The sequence below is a fragment of the Mus caroli genome, chromosome 4 (assembly GCF_900094665.2).
Source record: "Mus caroli chromosome 4, CAROLI_EIJ_v1.1, whole genome shotgun sequence".
NCBI classification, from domain to species: Eukaryota; Metazoa; Chordata; class Mammalia; order Rodentia; family Muridae; genus Mus; species Mus caroli.
Genome location: NC_034573.1, coordinates 79606631 through 79628235, shown reverse-complemented (window position 1 = coordinate 79628235; position 21605 = coordinate 79606631). Strand labels below are relative to the sequence as shown.

General features: G+C 40.7%; 1 protein-coding gene across 5 annotated transcripts in view; it reads right to left on the bottom strand.

The window, feature by feature from the left end:
- Dennd4c (DENN domain containing 4C) overlaps window positions 1-21605 on the bottom strand; it is a 95239-nt gene that overhangs the window by 65709 nt on the left and 7925 nt on the right. For 3 of the 5 annotated variants that reach the window (XM_029475927.1, XM_029475926.1, XM_021159971.2), the window contains exons 2-5: window positions 8237-8558; window positions 5093-5345; window positions 3150-3219; window positions 1367-1536 (exon numbers count right to left, since the gene is read on the bottom strand). In XM_029475927.1, the coding sequence (XP_029331787.1) occupies window positions 1367-1536; window positions 3150-3219; window positions 5093-5345; window positions 8237-8541 (798 nt within the window). In that variant the 5' untranslated portion in view covers window positions 8542-8558. Of the gene's footprint in view, window positions 1-1366; window positions 1537-2558; window positions 2646-3149; window positions 3220-5092; window positions 5346-8236; window positions 8559-21605 lie in introns of those variants that run through there. The other 2 variants (XM_029475928.1, XM_029475929.1) reach the window with 2 other exon arrangements.

Sequence of the window (21605 nt, the reverse complement as noted above, 5' to 3'; positions counted from 1 at the left end):
GGAGGAGGGCTGAGTGAATGAAGCGCTTGCCACAGAAGCACGAGAAACTGACCTCAGATCCCCAGTACCCAAGAAAGTGCTAGGCACTACAAATGTAGTCTTTGCTAGTCTACTCTTTTGGAATTCATTTATTGAACCTTTTAACTCTATGTGTTATATTTTTATATCTGCTTTTTTGTTTGTTTGTTTAAGACAGGGTCCCACTGTCCCCTGCTAGAACAGAATTTCTATGTAGACCTAACTGGCCTCAAACTCAGAGATCCACCTGCTTCCCAAGTGCTGGAATTAAAGGTATGTACCACCATGCCAGTCATATCTGCTATATTTTTGAATTTCATGTTCTACCCTTTTCAGTGCTACATTTTAGAAAGTCTACCTTCCTCCTCATTAATTCTCCCTTTGGGTATTGATATGTATGTTGTTGAAACCATGTGCTGAAAGCTAGGCATGGTAGAACATGCCTATAATTCAACACAAGAGGCTAAGGAGATTCATATAGGGCTGGAGAGATGGCTCAGCGGTTAAGAACACTGACTGCTCTTCTGAAAGTCCTGAGTTCAAATCCCAGCAACCACATGATGGCTCACAACCATCAGTACAGCTACAGTGTACTCATATACATAAGCTATACTGTGAGACACTATCTCAGAAAACAAAATCAAAGTCAGTGAATTTTAATTGAATTTATTTTTTAATGTTAAAGATCATATTCCTAATTTCCTTTTTTTTTTTTTTTTTTTTTCGAGACAGGGTTTCTCTGTGTAACAGCCCAGCCTGTCCTGGAACTCACTTTGTAAACCAGGCTAGCCTCGAACTCAGAAATCCACCTGCCTCTGCCTCCCAAGTGCTGGGATTAAAGGCGTGCGCCACCACCGCCCGGCCCTAATTTCTAGTCTTCTGTTTTCTTCTATTAATTTTGTTTGTTTGTTTGTTTTGAGACAGGATCTCTCTATGTGCCTCTGGTTATCCTGAAACTCACTATGTAGATCAGGCTGGCCTTGAACTCACAGATCTCTCTGAACCTGCCTCCCAATCACAGTTTTCATGTCACTTTTCAAAAATTGTATAAACTTTATTATTTTAAAAAAGCTTGCAAATAAATTTTAAAAGTCATATACTAAAATCAACCGGACCCAAAGTCTGCTAATTCTATCTGTGTAGAAGTTCACTGTGTTGTACATACTTTGGGGCTGGTTATTTTTTACTTTTACAATGGGGATTATAGTAATATCTTTTATCTAAATAATCCTAACATTCAAATAAAACAAATACGAACCACTTTACAACATTAAAATATGGACAAAACAGGTTTAATCAATAAGACACAAAATATACCTTTTCTCCCACCCCACCCCCCCAAATATACCTTTTCAGCTGAAGACCCTGTCAGGACAAATGTTGAGAAAACAGGAAGTGGGTATTTGGTTTGAGGATCCCAGCATTCAATAGTGGCTCCCATAGGAAGGCAGAAGAGAGGCACAGATGGTGAGAGTGGAAAAGACTCATAGTCTTCTTCCGGATATCGAAAAATCAAACCTTTCAAAGAAAGGATAACATTTCTTTTTAAACAATCACTTTTATATAAATTATTCAGACACATACTTAATAACACACTGTAATATCAAATTTCTTAGAAATATTTGTATGCAATTTTAAATTAATTTTTCTATAATAGAAATTAAGATAAGCCAATCTATCCTTTATATGTTATCCTTGAACTTATAATGACAACATAAAATGTAAAATATTCCAGGATAACCAGGGTTCCATTAGATGGAGAAACCCTATCTCAAAAAACCAAAAAAAAAAAAAAAAAAGATAGTAATAAAGAATTCAGCGAATCTGATAAACAATCAACATACTTTTTTTAACCGAAATATGTCAATACCTTGTAAAGAATGATAAGAAATATAAAGGCAAATTTACTAATTACTTCAGTTAATCTTTAGGAAAATTCAAAGAAGACATAAATGTTATTTCTTAAATGTAAGACAGTGCTGAAAGCTACAGTGTAAAAGGCATTCACATAAGTATGCGACTCCCAGGAAGGAGGGCAGGTAGCAAGCAGCACTGAGAGCCCTCGCAGAGCCCCTTCAGACAAAGGAGCGGCACACCATTCATTGGCCTCTAATGTCACCAACATACAGCTAAAAACTTGGAAGTTCAGTCTCTGAAACTCTGTATTCTATGTGTAAAATTCAGATCCTAAATACTTTTGCACCCTTTCTATAAGTATTTTAGGTTTGAGCATTGTCTATTGGTACCATCTCCCTTTCAAAGGAAAGACTTCAAGGTAATCGTGTATTATAGACATAATAATATCATATTCTAAAATGATCCTGAATTTCCTATTAATTATTGCTTTTGTTTTATATAAGGTAAGTGGTTTAATTCCTTAGTATAAATGATGTTCTGAGGACAAGAGTTTTCAGATATGAATTTGCCTAATGTTACTAAAATAAAATTTCATCTCAAAAACTGCACAAGCAAAAGTAATTGACATTGCTTCTTTTCACAAAGAAGCATTCCAGTATGTGCTATTTACAACTGGAGCATACCTGTATTTTCAGATTTTATCCCACCATACCAGTGGGATGAAGAAGTCACACTTAAATCTTTACAGCCCTTGACACTTTAGTGTTCAGTTAGAGTGTGGCGATAGATTTCCCAAAAACTTCATGGCAGAAAAGTTTCTCAGGCCCTCCTCTCCTCCATATAGCTGATTCTTTGCAACAAGAGAGAAAGGAAGCAAGTCCACCTTTCATGGCAAGTAACATGTGCTTTCAAATCAGACACACAAAGATAAGAGAAGGAAATGTAAGAGTAAAGACGCAGTTTGACACCTTTATGATTGCCAAATACAAAGACAAAGAGTAAGCAATTTCCACTGAATTATTAAATCTATTAGTGTAGACCAAAAGCTTGGAGGTTTATGCCTCAAATGCTTGCCTGGACAGAAGCCTAAATTTAACAACATATAGAGGGTGGTATTAGTAAATCTAACATCATATAACATGAAAACTTAAGCATTTACACGCTAAAATTGTAACTAATAAATAAATCAATTCTACAGAGTATATAACGGAACATATTTTGTCTCTTCTAGCCAGCCCGTTTGTTCCACTGGGACAGATCTTCAGTTCACTTACCAGCCTTATATGCTATTGCATTTGAAGCAGGCACAGACTTCTTGTAACACAGAAACACATTGGAACCCCACTGTAAAAAGATAAATAAGTTTTCAAAAACCTAACCAAAAGTGAAAGGGCGGAACTGATGATCTTAAATGTCACTTAGAGATTTTGATATTTATCCACACAAATCATTTACAACTTAGTGAGTCAGGTGGGCTAATACCTGCCTGTAATCCTAGTATTCAGGATGAGAAAGCAGAGGGTATTGAATTTGAGGCCACCCTGGGTTACAAAATATAAAGATCCTGTCTTTAAAAACAAACAAAAAGAGCAATGGTGGTGCACACCTTTAATCCCAGCACTCTAGAGACAGAGGCAAGAGGATGCCTATAAGTTTTGAAGCCAGTCTGGTCTACAGAGCAAGGCCCAGGTTAGCCAGGGCCACACAGAGAAACCCTGTGTAAGTGTTGGGATGTGGGGTGGGGGTGGGGGTGGCAGGGAAGAGCTAGGTGTCTTCTTTATTTATAAATGCCTGCCTAGTATGTGTGAGATCCTGAGTTTGATCCCTCAGTGCCACATAAACTTGGGCTTGGTGGTCCATACATGTTATCTCGGCACTGGGAAGGTGGGGACTATGGAGACCGGGAGGTCAAGGTCTTTACCTGCATAGCCATTTCCAGACCAGCCTGGGATGGCATGCATGAGACTCTGACTCAACAACAACCATAACAATAATAAATATTCTTAAACTAAAACCTACATTTATAAGGGTAGAATTCAATTCCAGCACCCCTAAATAAATAAATACACTATTTACCAAACATTCTATATAGAATAACATAAAAAGGGGGTTGACAACACTAACTGGAAAGAACAAGTTGGGTTTTTGGTTTTGTTGTTTTTTTTTAAAAGACAGTTTCAAAAAGTTTAGAAGTTGATGAGGCCAGTGGGTGATGGCTCAGTGGACAAAGGTGCCCACTGAAGCCTGACAACCTGAGTTCAATCTCCTGGGAGCCACATGCTAGAAATAGAGACTCAACTCCCAAAAGTGATCTCCTGTCCTCCATGTGTGCACATATGCAAAGCTACATGCACACACATGGGGGTAGGGTGGGTTAACTTTTTAAAAAGCTTATAGTTTTGTAATCATTCAGAGTCTACTAGTGCTTGAAAGAAAGCCACACAACGAGGTACAGATACTAAAGTCCAAAATAGGAAAGCCTGAATTCCCTAGGAGATTATGAGGCTATCTCCTCCACTAACAGTTATGGATGTATGCATCACCATCTATCTTCACAGTAAATCTAACCCAACATAAGCGTTAGTTTTATAAAACTATAACTCAAATGAATATGCCCAATTTCTTCCTTCACAACTCTGTGTGCTTATTTGAAGCAGGTCTGACTTTTGTAGCCCAGATTGGCTAAGGAATGCTCTATTTCCTTAGGTTGGCTTTGAACTCCTGACTCTTCTGCCCACACCTCCGTGCTGGGATTATAGTCATGTCTGAATTTCAGTAGCTCTGCCACAAAGTAAAAGCACAATGTGAGGGAGAGTTCTTACTCTCCAGTCAATCTATCTGAACTCTTCTTAAAGCTACTACTGAAAACCAAAAGTTAATAAAGCTCGATATTGATACAACACAAAATATTAAAATACACACATACATAAAATCTCAAGCTAAAATTATACTTTTTCTGTGTCATCAGAATATTAAAAATCATGATTTATGCATATTAGAAAGACACAGATAACACTCCATAATAAGGAAGTAGTCTAGTATACCCAAGGCCCTGGTTTAATGCCCAGCTCCACAAGTTCTTTTAAATGTAAAAAATGGAGACATAAAAATATAAACAAGAATCGTAAAAATATGAAAATATACTATGGACCCAGTATTAAACTTTTTTGGCTTATTTCCAAACAAAACCTTGAAAAGGAAACAACTTTGTTCTTACCATGCCACAGTTTAAATTTTTATCAACTTTGCAGAAAGTATGCGGAGGGGCTTCTCCTTTACTGGTTATAATAACACAGATATCAGTGACAGCCAAGGAATTCTGGGACCGCACTGGAGGGGCCCTTCGATAGGTGATAAAGATTCTTTGAGAAGTAGTTGAACTATTGTTGACATTGGCACAGCGGCCGTATGGCGTGGCTTGGATCACTTCACATCCTGGCATAAGCCTTTCTTTTCCTTCATATAGCACTCTGTATGACAGGGAGGGAGGGAGAGAAAGGTTTTAAGTTAATGCTGTTTTCTTCTTGAAATGAGCAAACAAAAGTTTAGCCATCTCTGTTGCTCTCCAAACTTCAACCATAACTAAAATTGTTATTTTAGAAATTATACTTCTCTGGATTACTTTTTAAAGGCTTATACATGATTTAAGAAGTAAAAATTGGATTGAGCCATTCAACTTTTCATGACAAGACACATAAGGAAGGAACGGGAATACTACAGACATCTTCAGGTCAGGCTCTTCAAATTCTACAGAGTATTCAGGTGGTTTTAGAAAAACATGCCTCCTAATTCTTGTCACACTTTTATCTTCAAAAATCCTTAGACAGAACGAACTCCACTTACTAGGAAGGCAGAGGCACGAGGATCACCATTACTTCAAGGCCCGCCTGGTTTATCCAAATTCCAGGCCAGACAGGGAAAGAAAGCAAACAACAACAAAACCCAATCAAATAAGTAAAATGTGCCAAGCATCCCAATTGAGGTACAAGACTAACAAAGTCCAAGGCCTGCCTTGGATACACGGGGAACTCCAGTTCAGCCTGGTCTACAAAGTGAAATCCTGTATCAAAACAATCAAACAAACAAACAAAATCGCCCAACCCTCTCTGGCTCAGTAGGTAAGGGCACTTACTGCCAAGCCAACCTTAGCTCTGATTGATCACTGAGACCCACATGGTGAAAACAGAGAAATAACTCCTGTACGATGAACTCCACATATACCCCCCCACACACACACATTTGTACATGAACAAAGTAATTTTAAAAAGAATAAGTAAAAAAAAAAAGTATACAAAGAGTGAAAAAATCTGCAAGTAACATAAAATAAGACAATTTTTAAATGTACACACAACAGGTCATGTTAGCACACCATGTATAATTAGACTGCCTCAGGAAAATAAAGAGGGCCAGGTGTGGTGGTATGTACCTTTCCTCCCAGAACTCAGGGGGAAGAGGCCAATAGATCTCTACATAATTTACGTATGAGTTCGAGGTCAGTCAGAACTACGTAGTGAGACCCTGTCTCAAAAACATTAAGTCAAGTTGGGCTGGAGAGATAGCTCAGTAGTTAAGAGCCTACCTGCTCTACTAGGAGATTCCCAGCACCCATGTGGCACACAGACATACATAACACAAAACACCCTCACACATAAAGTAAATAATAAATAATTTTAAAAAAAGTAAAATTTTTAAAAATATATAAACTAATAAGAAGGCACAAAGCTTGATGAAGGACATATGAGAACTCTGTTGCCCTTGTAGTTTCTGTGTCAAGCTAAAAATATTTTCAACTAAACTGGTTTTTGCCAGGACTCAGGTCAGCTAAGCAGGACTGAAAGCTCTAGACTGGGCTGTGCAGTTAGACCATGTCTCTAGAAACCAAGTTAAGTACTATTTTTTAAAAATGCTTAAAATGAAATGTCCCTGTTTTTTAAAGTAGGTGAAGAATGTACACAGACATTCAAAAAAGACATGCAAATGGTCAAAACCACAATTCTCGTGTGTGTGTGTGTGTGTGTGTGTGTGTGTGTTGAGGGTGGGTTTAGCTCTAAGACAGGCTTTCAAGTAATCTATCAAACTAGATACATCGTCAAACAGCCTTGAATACTGATCCTGCCAAGATCACAGGCGAGTACCTCTATGACCACCGGGTTCTACAATCAGTTTTTATAGAAGTAGTTATAATAAACATGGCACTTCAATATAATATCCACACACAGTAAATCATCAGGGGATTAGAAAAGTAATATCATTTTCAGAGAAAAATATCAACACAAATTTTTGAAATTAAGTCTTTGCAGCAGTTACAAAAAAAGAAATCTTAATGGACAATTAACAAACTATAACTACTAATCTTTTTTCTAATGATTTATTTTTATGTCTATATGAGGGTGTCATATCCTGTGGATTTACAGGCAGTTGTGAGCTGCAATATGAGTTATGGGAATTGAACCCAGGTCTTCCAAAAAAGCAGCCAGTCTTCTTAACTACCGAGCCATCTCTCAGCCTCCCACAATAGTTTTATTGGCTGGTTGGTTTGGTTTTTTTTTTCAACACAGCCTTGGCTGTCCTGGAGCTCACTGTGTAGACCACGCTGGCCTGGAACTCAGAGATCCACCTGCCTCTGCCTTCTGAGTGCTGAGTGCACCGTTACTGTCCAGCTATTGTTTTTATAAGCAGTGCTGGGAACTGAACCCAGAAGCTTGTATGTTAAACAAAGCAGGCCCATCTCCAGGGAGGGAGAAGAAAAGACTTCCCCCCAACCCCAATATTTGAGATAGGATCTCATGTAGCCTAGGTTGGTCTTGAACCTGGTATACAGACAAGGATGACCTCAATGTTTTAACCTTCCTGCTTCCACCTCCCAAGTGTTTGGATACAGTTATGAGTCACCACTTAGCTTCCACATACATATTTTAAAGAGGAATGCCCTTCCCTAAAGATGTTCATGTTTATAGTCATTCATCATTCAACATATGTCCTCTCTTAAACACACAATGCCTATTATCATAACGCCTCATGTTTTTATATCTAAATAAGATGTATAGGGCTGGTGAGATATCTCAGCAGTTAAGAGCACTGACTCCTCTTCCAGAGGTCATGAGTTCAAATCCAGAAACCACAGGGTAGCTCACAACCATCTGTAATGAGGAAAAGAAAAAAGAAAAAACCTATGGGCTAGACAGAGCAAGAGGGAGGAAATGGTTGGGGGAAGGGAGGAAGACTTTTAAATCTTTAAACTTAATCTTAAAATAAAAAATAATAAAACTATCAGAAACTTCACATTTCTATTGTGTACCATTTTTACCTTTAAATAAATGTAATTCCCTTTACCATACATAGCTAGAGAAAGTGACCATACCCAATATCTGTAAGGGGTGGTTTATCTCTCCCTCTCCTGTAACACAGGAAAAGCTCTGGGCTCTTCAGACTTCCATAATTCAAGTTTGCTTGGAGTGCGGATGGAGTGGCTTCAACACAGGTGTAACCTTCAGGTACAGTCTCCCCAGCTGATTTGATAATAACAGCAATGTCTGTGATTGGAGCTTTAGGGCCAATCGAGTTAGTATCTGTACGATTTATTTCTTGATCCAAAAGAGTGGATGTATCAGTGAGACCTGCCACAACGAAGTAGTCTGTCACTCTAGGTCCTTTGTCTTCTATCATGATGGCTGTTCTATTTCCTAGAAGAAGAGAGAATGTACCATTGGCTGGAAATACTTTACACTGATCAAAATTAAGACATTCCTGAGTTAGGAGTAATCAGCTATTATTCCTAAATCACATTTGTAACCAAACTTCATTTTGTACAAGCATTCTATCATCTTGTCAGCGTTTACCTACAACAAAATCTAGTACATTTGCAACACAACTATATTCATTTCATGTATCTATAGCTCTTCCTTTAAGATCATCAGCTGAGTATAGTGGCTTAACCTGCAGTCCAGCACTTGGAAAGATAAAACAGGAGGATTTTGAGTTTGAGGCCAGCACTACACAGTGAGATCCTGTTTCAAAACTTGAAAAAGGGGACTATTGAGGTGGCACAAGGAATAAAATATCTTCCTCAAAAGCCTAATGACCTCAGCTTGATACCTGAAACCCACAAAGGGAGAGAGCCAGTGCCCCTGCAATCTGTCCTCTGATCTTCACACTCACAATGTGGCACATACACACTACTATTCAGGCATACAAACTATTATTCAGTAAAGATTTATGCAATATTAATACTAGTTAGTACTATGGATGAATTTAAAAAAAGATGTGAAATTATTGTGAGTAGAAGCAACCAACCCCCCCCTGCCAAGAATGCACACATGATTCCATTTGTATTTTTGTTGCTCTTATTAGTGTGTGTATATATGTGTATGTATGTATGTATGTATGTATGTATGTATGTGTGTGTGTGTGTGTGTATATATGTGTATATATATATTTGAGACAAGGTTTACTGTGTAGCCCCTGGCACAGAACTGACCCTTTAGACCAAGCCTGTGTATCTGCCTCACCACTGCCTGGATTAAAGCATACACCACCATGCCTATATACATTTTAAATACTGATTGCAGAGATAGTTTAGTGGCTACTCTTCCAGAAAAGATAGGTTCAATTCCTAGTGCCTATATGTCAGTTCACACCTGTCTGTAACTCCAATTTTGGGGAATCTAATGCCTTCTCCTTGCCTCCTGAGTACCATGTATACATGGGACATAAACATACATACATGCATATATACATATGTACACAAAACATTCATACACATGTAATAAAAGTAAAATCATTCTGGGCTGGAGAGATGGCTTAGCAGTTAAGAGCATTAGCTGCTCTTCCAAAGGACCCAGGTTCCATTCCCAGAACCCACAGGGAGGCTCAAAACCATCTGTAACTCCACTCCCAGGGGATCTGACACCTTCTTCTGGCCTCCAAAGGCACTGCATAAATGTAGTGCAAAGGCATACAAGTAGGCAAAACACTCACATACATAAAGGGGGGTAGGGGGGACTTGTGAGATAGCTCTGCGGTTAAGAATGCAAGATGTTGCTGAAAGGACCCTGATATAGCTGTCTCTGGTGAGGCTATGACAGTGCCTGGCAAACACAGAAGTGGATGCTCATAGTCATCTATTGGATGGAACACAAGGCCCCCAATGGAGGAGCTAGAGAATGTACCCAAAGAGCTGAAGGGGTCTGCAACCCTATAGGTGGAACAATATGAAATAACCAGTACCCCGAGAACTTATGTCTCCAGCTGCATAGGTAGCTGAAGATGGCCTAGTCAGCCATCGTTGGAAAAAGAGGCCCCTTGGTCTTGCAAACTATATGTCCCAGTACAGGGGAACGCCAGGGCCAAGAAGTGGGAGTGGGTAGGTAGGAGAGCAGGGCAGGGGGAGGGTATAGGGGACTTTTGGGATAGCATTTGAAATGTAAATGAAGAAAATAATAAAAAATTGAAAAACAAAAAACAAAAAACCCACTGGCTGCTATTCCAGAGGTCCTGAGTTCAATTCCCAGCAACCACTGGATGGCTCATGACCATCTATAAAGAGATTTGATGCCCTATTCTGGTATACAGGTGTAGAGCCAGGCAGATCTTGGAGTTCAAGGCCAGCTGGGACTACCCGGAGAAACCCTGCCGAATGAATGAATGAATGAACGAATGATAGAAACTATATTGGTAGAAGACACTATGAGGAGATAATAATGAGGTAGAAGGAAATTTAGAATATTGATGGATATTTTCACTATCTTGATTTGACAATGTTTTCCCAAGTGTATAGACTTATATCTTTTAATATAATACTTGAGTTAGTTAATTATGGATATCATTATGGTAGTTTGAATAGGCTTGGCCCCCACAGATATATGTATTTGAATGCTTGACCCATACGGAATGGCACTATTCGGAGGCATGTCATTGTTGGAGGAAGTGTGTCACTGTGGGGGCAATCTCCTATGCTCAAACTACACCCAGTGTGGTACACAATCCCCTTCTGATGCCTGCAAATGAAGATGTAGAACTCTCAGCTCTTTTTCCAGTCCCTCTGCCTGCACACTGCCATGCTTCCCACCATGAATGATAATAAACTAGACTTCTGAAACTGTACACAAACCCCAGTTAAACATAAGAGTTGCCTTGTTCTTGGTGTCTTTTCACAGCAATAAAACCCTAAGACAATCATGCAATATATTTTGATTATATTTACCCCCCCCATGTTGTTCTGACTCCTCCCAGCTCTACCCAGACCATCCTTTCCACCTCACAACTGGTCTTTTGTTTTGAAGAAATAAAAACACTAAATCTAATTTGTGGTACCCACATACTAAGGGAGGTGAGGCCATCCACTACAGAGTGTTGACCCCCTGTGTTAACCTACCAGGAGCCACAACCCTTAAAGAAAATTGAGTCTCTCTCCACCAGAAGCCATCAACTGTCAATAGCCCTTCAGTTACAAGTGAGGGGTTTCGAAACCTCTAGCCCCTCTAAGATTCGTACATTTTAAGTGTGAGTTGTACACTTTATCCATTCTATTGTCTTCTCAAGTTTTTTATTAGCACATATTATACACAAAATGAGTTTCATTATGGCACTTTCATAAATGTATATAGTATGTTTTGATTTTATTTAAAATGCATTGCTGAGGAAAAGAGTACAGAACTTTATATATATATATATATATATATATATATATATATATATATACATGAAAAAAAGTAATTTATTTAGATACATTTATGGTTCACTATATATCCTTTCTCCTTAAATTGTCAGGTCTGTTGTTCTAGACTGTCTACTGTACATATGATTTGAATATTATCTTCTACACCAGTGATTCAAAGAACCCTGGTGTGAATACTGCACGTTGGTATCCTTCAGTTTTTAGTTGAGCACACTCTGTCTTTGTTTATTTGTTTGATTTCTAGGAAGAAATAGCAAATGAGAGTTGGCCATTTTAAGGTTCAGAGGATATAAAGTTATGAGCATATTAGCTCCTCAGCTCATATATGAGCTTTCCCTATGGGCACCAGTAAGTTTTCCTCAGCCAGTCTATGCAGAACAAAAAATAAATGTGATCACTTGTTGTAAATATCAAAGTGATATACTCTAAATTGCTGGAGGAGCCCATGGGCATGAGTGCACATCTGATCCTATTCAAGTCCAGGATTTTGATGGACAGTGTTCAATGGCAAGCCTCAAGGATTTAAAGCACCATCAACTTGGCAGTGTGACCTTGACTTTAAGCAATGTGACCACACCTCCCTGAGACTCAGTTTCCTAAGTATTAAATTGGTTCATGATACAATGTATTTCTTCAAGTAACTGTGAGGATAGATATATAAAGTACTTAAGATACTGGAGTACAGAACTTTTTAATAAGAGTAACTTAATAATAAATACTCCATTTTTCTACTGGTTTAGGTACATTTTAAAATCTATTATGTTTTATTTTCATTTTTGGACTATTTCAAATGTCTTCTAAATTGCTTTTTGAACCCCTCACTGACTGACACACACTTTGGTTTTTGTTGTTTGTTTATTTGTTTGTTTGTTTTCTAAGACAGGGCTTCTCTGTGTAGCCCTGGCTGTCCTGAAACTCATTCTGTAGACCAGGCTAACCACTACCTCTGAGGACTGGGATTAAAGTCATGCACTACCACCTCCCAGCCCACATTTTGTTTAAAAATGCATTAGTTAATTTCTAACCATGTGGGTCTTTTCTATATGTCATTCAATTTTTTTTTATTTTCAACTACTTGTAAGACAAATATTTTGCATAATTGAATTTCTTCAAATTACTGCATATTTCTTATTATCTCCTCAAATCACATATATTTTGCATTCAATACCTATCATATAACAACATATTAAGTAATAAATTCCACTTCTAATTATCTAGGCAGAGTAAAGTTACTATCTTGCAGCCCTGTGTTCTAGTTAGCATCATGACAACAGCAATATGGTGTGGAAACAGTTGGAGTAATGGCTCAATAGTTAAGAGCACCTGCTGTTTTTTTAAAAGACCCAGGTTTGGTTTCCAGCACCTACGTGGTGGCTCACAACTATGTAACTATTCCAGTTCCAGGGGACCTGATACCCTCTTCTGACCTCTGTAGGCACCAGGCACGTGCATATACGTACATGCACTCATACACATTTATTATTAAATTTATTAATTTATAAATTATTTAAATATCTATTAATAGGTCTTTAAAAAATAAAATAAAAGGGGTACTAATTTGGAAGAAGGAACACAGTCTGAAAATGGAGTAATGTGAGAATTCTGAGTGCTTGTGAGACAACTCCAAGAAAACAAGACAAAAAGTCTTGTAACCTCAGACCTTCAAAAGAGAATTATTCTTGGAATGTGTTTTTGTGTTCCTACCAGGCAGGTAGCAGATAGGAATGAGTTTGCTTCAGCTGTTGTTATTCATATGCCTCTATGGAAAACTATGTTTTTGCCATGTGTGGCTTGTCCTTGTGATCTAAACCTCAGAGTATAAATTGCCTCCCAGGCTCATGGGCCAACTAGAGCAGTAAACAAAGGGGATGCTCCAGGAGAGGATAATAAGAGGTTAAAAGGGTTTTGTTGCTGTTGTTTTTTGAAACAGAGTCTCATTATGTATCCCTGGCCAGCACAGAACTTGCTAGCAGACCAAACTAACCTTGAACTCTTGGAGATCTACTTACCTCTGCCTCTCTTATTTTTTAAGATTTATTTTTGGGGCTGGTGAGATGGCTCAGAGGTTAAGAGCACTGGCTACTCTTCTTAAAGGTCGTGAGTTCAATTCCCAGCAACCATGTGGTGGTTCACAACCATCTGCAATGTGATCTGATACCCTCTTCTGATGTGTCTGAAGACAGCTACAGTGTACTCATATACATAAATAAATAAATAATTTTTAAAAAGATTATGTTTTTATTTGTAAATTATGTGTCTTGGGGACTGGGGTGATGCTCAGAGATTAAGACGGCTGGCTGCTCTTACAGAGGACCTGGGTTCAATTCCCAGCTCACAAGTGTCTAATTTCCCAGATTCTCTTCTAGCCTCTAAAGGCACTGAATGCATGTAAAGCACAAATATACATTCAGACATATCATCCATAACATAAAATTAAAAATCATTTTAAAATATATGTATTGCCGGGCGTGGTGGCGCACGCCTTTAATCCCAGCACTTGGGAGGCAAAGGTAGGTGGATTTCTGAGCTCGAGGCCAGCCTGGTCTACAAAGTGAGTTCCAGGACAGCCAGGGCTATACAGAGAAACCCAGCCTCAAAAAAACAAAAAACAAACAAACAAACAAAAAAAAAACCAAAGAAAAACAAAAAATAAAAAATAAAATATATGTATCTGTGTAAGACTATATGCGCATGAGCTTAAAAGATCCTGAAAAGGCTAGAGCGTTTGAATTCTGAAGCTGGAGCTACAAGCTGTTTTGAGATGCCTGATGTGCTGGGAACTGAACCCAGGTCCTCTGAAAGAAAAGTCAGTGTTCTTAACTGCTGAGCTATCTTTCCAGTCCTGCACTTATTTATGTTTGATTTTTTTTCCCAGTGGGGGTGATGGAGGAGTGGGGATCAGTCACAGCAATCCTTTTATCCTTTGGCCTCATCCTCTGAAATGCCCAAATACTAGACATTTAACTCTTCACCATGAGCACTTCATACTGCATCTACCTTACGGCTGAACACTATTTCTCTGTGTATGTGTACCTCACATCTTTTATTCATTCATCTGCTTAGTGACACTAAGTTATCTCTATACCCTGCTGAAATGAGCCTGGGGTTAGGTATCACCTCAAGACAGAAACTTTACTCTGGCTATAGACGTTTGATTGCCAGACCATATAGTGGTTCTATTTTTAATATAATTTTGAGTAATCTTCCTAATTAATTTTCATGTTTGTACCAATTTACATTCCCACAGTGTCCCATGACTCTTTGCTCTAAACCTTGAGCAACTCTATGTAGCAAAAGCTTTTCTTCCTGTCTGTGTTTTAAAGACAGGGTCTCACTCTGAAACCCACACTAGCTAGAACTCACTCTGTAGCTCAGGATAGTCTCACACTCTCATTTGTCCTCCATCTGAAGGGATTACAGGGATACGTCATCATGCTCAGGTTTAACAAAGCTTTTTCTAAAGCCTACCTCCTCTTCCTTTTCCTCCTCTTCCTTCTTCCCCCACCCCTCCCCCTCCCTCTCCCTCTCCCTCTCCCTCTTTTTTCCAGGCTGGCCTCTCTTTCTGTCCTCTGCCTCCCACCCCCAACAGCTCTGATGAATTCTATCTGCTCTACCCCTTCTCCAGGTCCTCACTCCCCTCCTTTCCCCCAAATAAACTTCCCTTATACCAGGTCTGTCACATGGCCTAATTTCTCAGAAAGACACCTTGGCCCATGCCAAGTCAGGTACTCCACCTACCACCGCATTATATTTTATAACAGCTTCTCCCTCCTAAGTGCTGAAATTAAAGGCATGTGGTACAATGCCTAGTGCCCAGGGAATTCATTCATTAATGTAGACAAAACATTATTCAACTTACACAACAAAATATCATCCCCACAATTCCTCTGTTATCAAAATTTCAAAATTTGCCGGGTGTGGTGGTGCATGCCTTTAATCCTAGCACTTGGGAGGCAGAGGCAGGCAGATTTCTGAGTTCGAGGCCAGCCTGGTCTACAAAGTGAGTTCCAGGACAGCCAGGGCCACACAGAGAAACCCTGTCTCGGAAAAAAAAATTTTTTTTCAAAATTTATCTGCATGTTCCCATACCATGCAATTTTATCAAAGAAAGTACCATTTTATCAGTTATTGGCTACATTTAAACAATGCAAAAGAGAGGATTAATGGTTTCCTTTAGACAGCTCTATCAATACCACTTAAGTCAAAGAACTATAAAACTGAAGTCATTTTGAATAAAATCAGTTGACAGAACAATGACATTCTCCACTGTTGTGTCTGTGGCTCAAAGTTTTACACAAGAGCGATGTAAAAAGAGGCTGCAAACACAAATGCCTAAAAGTGCTTAGGCTAGCCTACAGAAAGTTAAAATGGACGGATTAAAGCAAGTTCCAGGCCTAGGCTGGACAGTGAGTTTCATTCACATCAGCAAAGGCTACTGACTGACTGAGGTCCTGTCTCAAGACAGCCAGAGCCAGAGGAGTAGAGGAGGGAAGGACTGAGGGGAGGGAGGGAGGAAAGGTGAGTGTGTGGGGATGAAGGAAGGAAAGAGGAAGAGGAAAAAAGAAAGAAAAGAGAAAGCCAGGCAGGATAAACAAGCCCTGGAAAGTAGAGGATGCAGGCAACCACTGCAAATAGGGTAAATCCATTTGTTAACTGACTGATCTACTTGGGAAAACTAGCTTCCGTTTTTGAATGTTATGCAAAGTTGAGCTGGCCAGGTGTAGTGGCAAACAGGGAAGATTCGCTGGAGATTGGGGCTGGCCACATCCAACAAGTAACATACAATGTTATCAGGAGAATAATACAAAAATCCATACCACCGTTTCAACTTTTCTTTAAATCTAAAACTATTCAAAAATTATAATTTTAAGGTTGAGGACATGCCTCAGTTACTTTCCTAGTTTGGGAGAAGTTCTGAGTTCAATCTACAGCATCACTAGAAAAAATTAAAATAATTTGATTTTCTTTAACTTTTTATTAAGGAGCAGGAAGTGCCCTTGAGTATGTGAACACAAGCCTGTGGAGGCCAGAGGTAGATCCTGGGTGTCTTCCTCAAGGGTTTTTCTGCCTTTTTTTTTTTTTTTTTTGAGTCAAGGTTTGTCATTGAACCTAGAGCTCACCAATTCAGTAGACTGGCCAGCAAGATGCTAGGGATCCCCACCTCCTTACCCTCTCAGTGTTGGGATTATGGGAGCACCTGGCTTTTTAATGTGGATGCTGGGAATCAAGTACTCTTGCTTGCACAGCAAACACTTTAGCACATGAGTCAATATCCCTGCTCCAATAATTTAAATATACATATATGTACATGTATGTTTTATTGACTTATTACATATGTATGTGGACAGTATTTACAACAGCAATAACAGCAGTCTACATGTCCATCAACTGGTACCAATATCCATCGGTACCACATGTCCAAAATGTAGTATGAGATATTTATTTACACAATTGAGTGGAGTAAGCCAGCCACAGACAAACATATGCAATATGGTTCTATTTCATTAAAATGCTTAGAACAGCAAATCTATAGAAGCAGAAGTGAATGAATAGCAGACTCAGGCAGGCAGGGATTCAAGAGAAATGCAGAAGGACTGCTAATGGACAGAAGGCTCCTGTTCAAAATGATGATATTCCACAAGAGCCAGGGATGGGAGCACAGGCCTATGACCCAGCCCTACAGAGAAAAAGAGAGGAGAATTGGAGATGTAAAAGCCAACTGGGGAAAATGAGATCCTGTCTCAAAACAATTAATAGGTACCAGAACAGTTTTCAACCTAGGGGTCATATATCAGATATTTATATTATGATTCATAATAGTAGCAAAATTCCAGTTATGAAAGGGCAACAAATATAACTTTATGATTGGGGTCACCATAACGTGAGAACTGTAGTAAAGGGTTGCAGTAGTAGGAAGACTGAGAACCACTGTGCTGGAGATGGCTCAGCAGGTTAAGAGTGCTTGATGCTTTCCAAAGAACTGAGTCCAATTCCCAGAAACCATGTGAGGAGGTTCACAACTACCTCTAACTCTAGCTCCAGGAGATCCAACATCCTTTCATGGCCTCTGTGGGTACCTGCACTCATATGTACACAGTCAAATGCAGATACACATAAGAAGAAATTTTTTGAAACCTTTAGGTTCTTGTTGTCTGAGTGGTATTTTTTGTTGTTTTTGCTTTAGATTTATTTACCTTGCATACAGCATTCTGCCTGCATGTATGCATGCAGACCAGAAGAGGGCACCAAGTTTCCTTATAGATGGTTGTGAGCCACCATGTGGTTGCTGGGAATTGAACTCCAGACTTCTAGAAGAACAGCCAGTGCTCTTAACCTCTGAGCCATCTCTCTAGCCCAAGAAGAGATTTTTTAAAAAAACTGTGTGTATGTGTGTCCTTCCTGCTGGTATTCTGTCTGGACTCCACCGCCACAGTTACCTGGCAGCAGCCAAGTATGCTTCTCCCCACAGTTACCTGGCAATAGCCAGGTAGGCCTGGCCTACTATAAAAGGGGCAACTGGGCCCCTCCTCCCTCTCTTGCTCTCTTGCCCCCTTCCTCCCCCTCTCTCCCCATTCCCTTCCCCCCTCTCTCCACATGGTCATGGCCAGCCTCTACTTCTCTACTCTCTCCTTCTCTCTGCCTTTCTCTGCCTCTGCTACCCTCTTAACTCCCCTACCCATGCCCTAAATAAACTCTATTCCATGCTATATCGTCATGTGGCTGGTCTCTCAGGGGGAAAGGATGCCTTGGCATGGGCCCACTGAGGCACCCACTTCCCCTACACCCCCACAAAACATATATTAATATTTCGTTGTCTTTTTATGATCACAACATTGGTGTACTGTGACTGAGATCCAGAAACTCTGCAGGTTTGCATTCCATCTCAGCCACAAGCCCAGGTCTGGTAAGCCCTCATCCTCGACTGGTCAGAGTGACCATCTGCATGGTCCCAGAGACAGTTTCTTTTTTGAGGCTGAGAATTCCAGGCTAGGCCTGGAAAACTGCTCTTTAGCTTAGCGGCTCCAGCTCTGAGCATTACAGTTTCTTTCTTGCAACTGAGAATTCCAGGCTGCCCTCCTCCCCCTCCTGCTAGCTCCCTCAGCCCACTCACACTTGGTGCTGCCAAGCACCCCTGCCTCAGCAGCAACTGGCCCCTGGGGCCACAGGTACGCTGGCCAGGCACTGTGCAGCTACAGCCACCACCTGTAACTCGGTGCCTACCTATCCAGGTTCCTACACCCCTGGCTGTTCTCATGGCCAGCATGCTCAGCTTGGTCACAGACTTAAATCTGCCTGGACAAACTCATTTTCTGTCACCACGATCTTTTTTTTTTTTTTTTTTTTTTTTTTTTTTTTTAGACAGGGTTTCTTTGTGTAGCCCTGGCTGTCCTGGAACTCACTCTATAGACCAGGCTGTCCTCGAACTCCCAAGTGCTGGGATTAAAGGCGTGTGCCACCACTGCCCGGCTCAAATGTACATCTTAAGAAAAATGTGACTTTCTCCCAAATGTACTTAATCTTATTATCTACTTGTAATAATGTGTTCCAACATCTTGACAAGTCCGGGCACTTGCTACATCCAGGACAGCTCCAGAGAAGCAACCTTCAGATGCTCCAATCTCCTCTCAGACACAAACGCTTCTTACTGGACCTGTTCCTTCCGACCTATGCTCAGATGGCCCCACAGACCCTGGACAGCAAGGAAGCAGCCAACTCTGGACAAACATCCCCCATACCCATCCCTCTAGGTTCCCCAGAGACACGCTGCTCCAATGTCAGCATGAAGCAGCTAGGTATCAACACTATTCCTGCTTCACCATCACCTCTTCCTAATTTTTTCTTTTTTAACTAAACCAAAACGGGGGAATATTGGCATTCTGTCTGGACTCCACCCCTACAGTTATCTGGCAGTAGCCAGGTATGCTCCTCCCCAGTTACCTGGCAACAGCCAGGTAGGCCTGGCCCACTATAAAAGAGGCTGCTAGGCCCCTCCTCCCTCTCTTGCTCTCTTGCCTCTTGCCCGCCCCCCCCCCAATTCCCTTACCCCCTTCCTCCACATGGTCATGACCAGCCTCTACTTCTCTACTCTTTCCTTCTCTCTGCCTTTCTCTGCCTCTGCTATCCTCTTAACTCCCCTCCCCATGCCCTAAATAAACTCTGTTCTATACTATACCTTCGTGTGCTAGGTCCCTCAGGGGGAAGGGATGCCTTGGCATGGGCCCACCAAGACATCCCCTTCCCCTACACCTTACCTTCCCACACCCAGCCAGAACATATTCTAATATTTCTTTCTCTTTTTATGATCACAACACTTCCTAGTTCTGATTGCTTAAAAACATACCCAGAGCCAAACGGTGGTGTCTTACTCCTTTAATTCCAGGACTAGGGAGGCAGAGGGACATAGATCTCTGGGTCTTAGGCAGCCTGGTCTACAGAGTTCCAGGACAGCCAGTAGTCACAGGTCCTAGGTTAATGAGTCTCCCATAATTCAAACTGTGGATGATCTCTGAATCAAAATGTGTGGCAGAAACTGGGGGCATGATTCAGGTGTAAACTGCATACAAAAAGACAAAGAATGGTAGCAATAGATTACAATTATAATACATTAAATGCAAGCCCATTCTGATCCTACAAAATGAAGGTCAGAAGACTTTTTACAATACAATGTCAAATGGTGGGCTGGAGAGATGGCTCAGCAGGTAAGAACATTGACTGCTCTTCCAGAGGTCCTGAGTTCAATTCCCAGCAACCACATGGTGGTTCACAAGCACCCATAATGAGATCTGATGGCCTCTTCTGGTGCATCTGAAGACAGCTACAGTGTACTTATGTATAATAATAAATCAATCTTTGGGCCGGAGCAAGCAGGGACTGAGCGAGTAGGGCTGACAGAAGTGAGCAGGGCTGATCAGAGCGAGCAGAGGTCCTAAAAATTCAATTCCCAACAACCACATGAAGGCTCACAACCATCTGTACAGATACAGATACAGTGTACTCACATACATAAAATAAATAAATAAATCTTTTTTTAAAAAAGAATGTCAAATGGTGTGGGTGGGGAAAAGGAATAATAGAAAATAACCATTTTGTAATCACATATTCAGATTCAAGCAAGAGTTAAGGATTACTAAGTGTCAGGTTTCACACCTGGGACAAAGGGCTGAGGTGCCTATCTAACATATCAAAGTGGACCTGGTTACCAGGTTCTCTCTGCATCCCTTAGTCTCTACCTAACACGGGATCTTCCTGGCTAGCATACCCTGGCCCCCAACCCCACTGAACTCCAGTCCAGTGTCTGAACTGGGCCTATGGTCCTCCAGCAGCCCTTTCCTAGATAATCAGCCATTCTAGTTACCCCTTCACTTTTGAGCTCCCAGTTGCTGCACCTGTTTCTCCTCTCTCTTCTTCCTCCTTCCCAGGACTTCCCCCTTTCCCTTCCCCTTCTCCTCACATGACTCAGAGTCATGTCCACTCTGCACTCTCCCAGATGTCCCTGTCTCTGGCTACATGCTCCTTTTTATCTATAACTTTCTCCTCCATCACACCTAGGAGAGACACGCCCTTTCCTTTTTTATTTATGTTGGCATTCCTTCTAGCCTTCACCCAACAGTTACCTGGCAACAGTCAGATATGCCTGGCTTGCTATAAAAGGAGCTGTTAGACCCCTCCTCACTCTCTGACCCTTCCTTCTCTGAGTCTCTTCTCTCTCTGACCCCTTTTCCTTCTCTCCTCTTCCCTTCTTCTCCATTTGTTCCTGGCTGCCCTAGCTCCTCTGTCTTTCTCTGTCTCTACTCCCTTCTGAACTCCCCTTCCCATGCCTTAAATAAACTCTATTCCACACTATACCCTGGTACAATGGCTGGTACCTCAGGGGGAAGGGATACTTCAGCATGGGCCCACTGAGGCACCCCTCTCACCTCACCATACCATGCTCTATAAAACATATCCTGGTCTTTTTTTTTTTTTTTTTTCGAGACAGGGTTTCTCTGTATAGCCCTGGCTGTCCTGGAACTCACTTTGTAGACCAGGCTGGCCTTGAACTCAGAAATCCGCC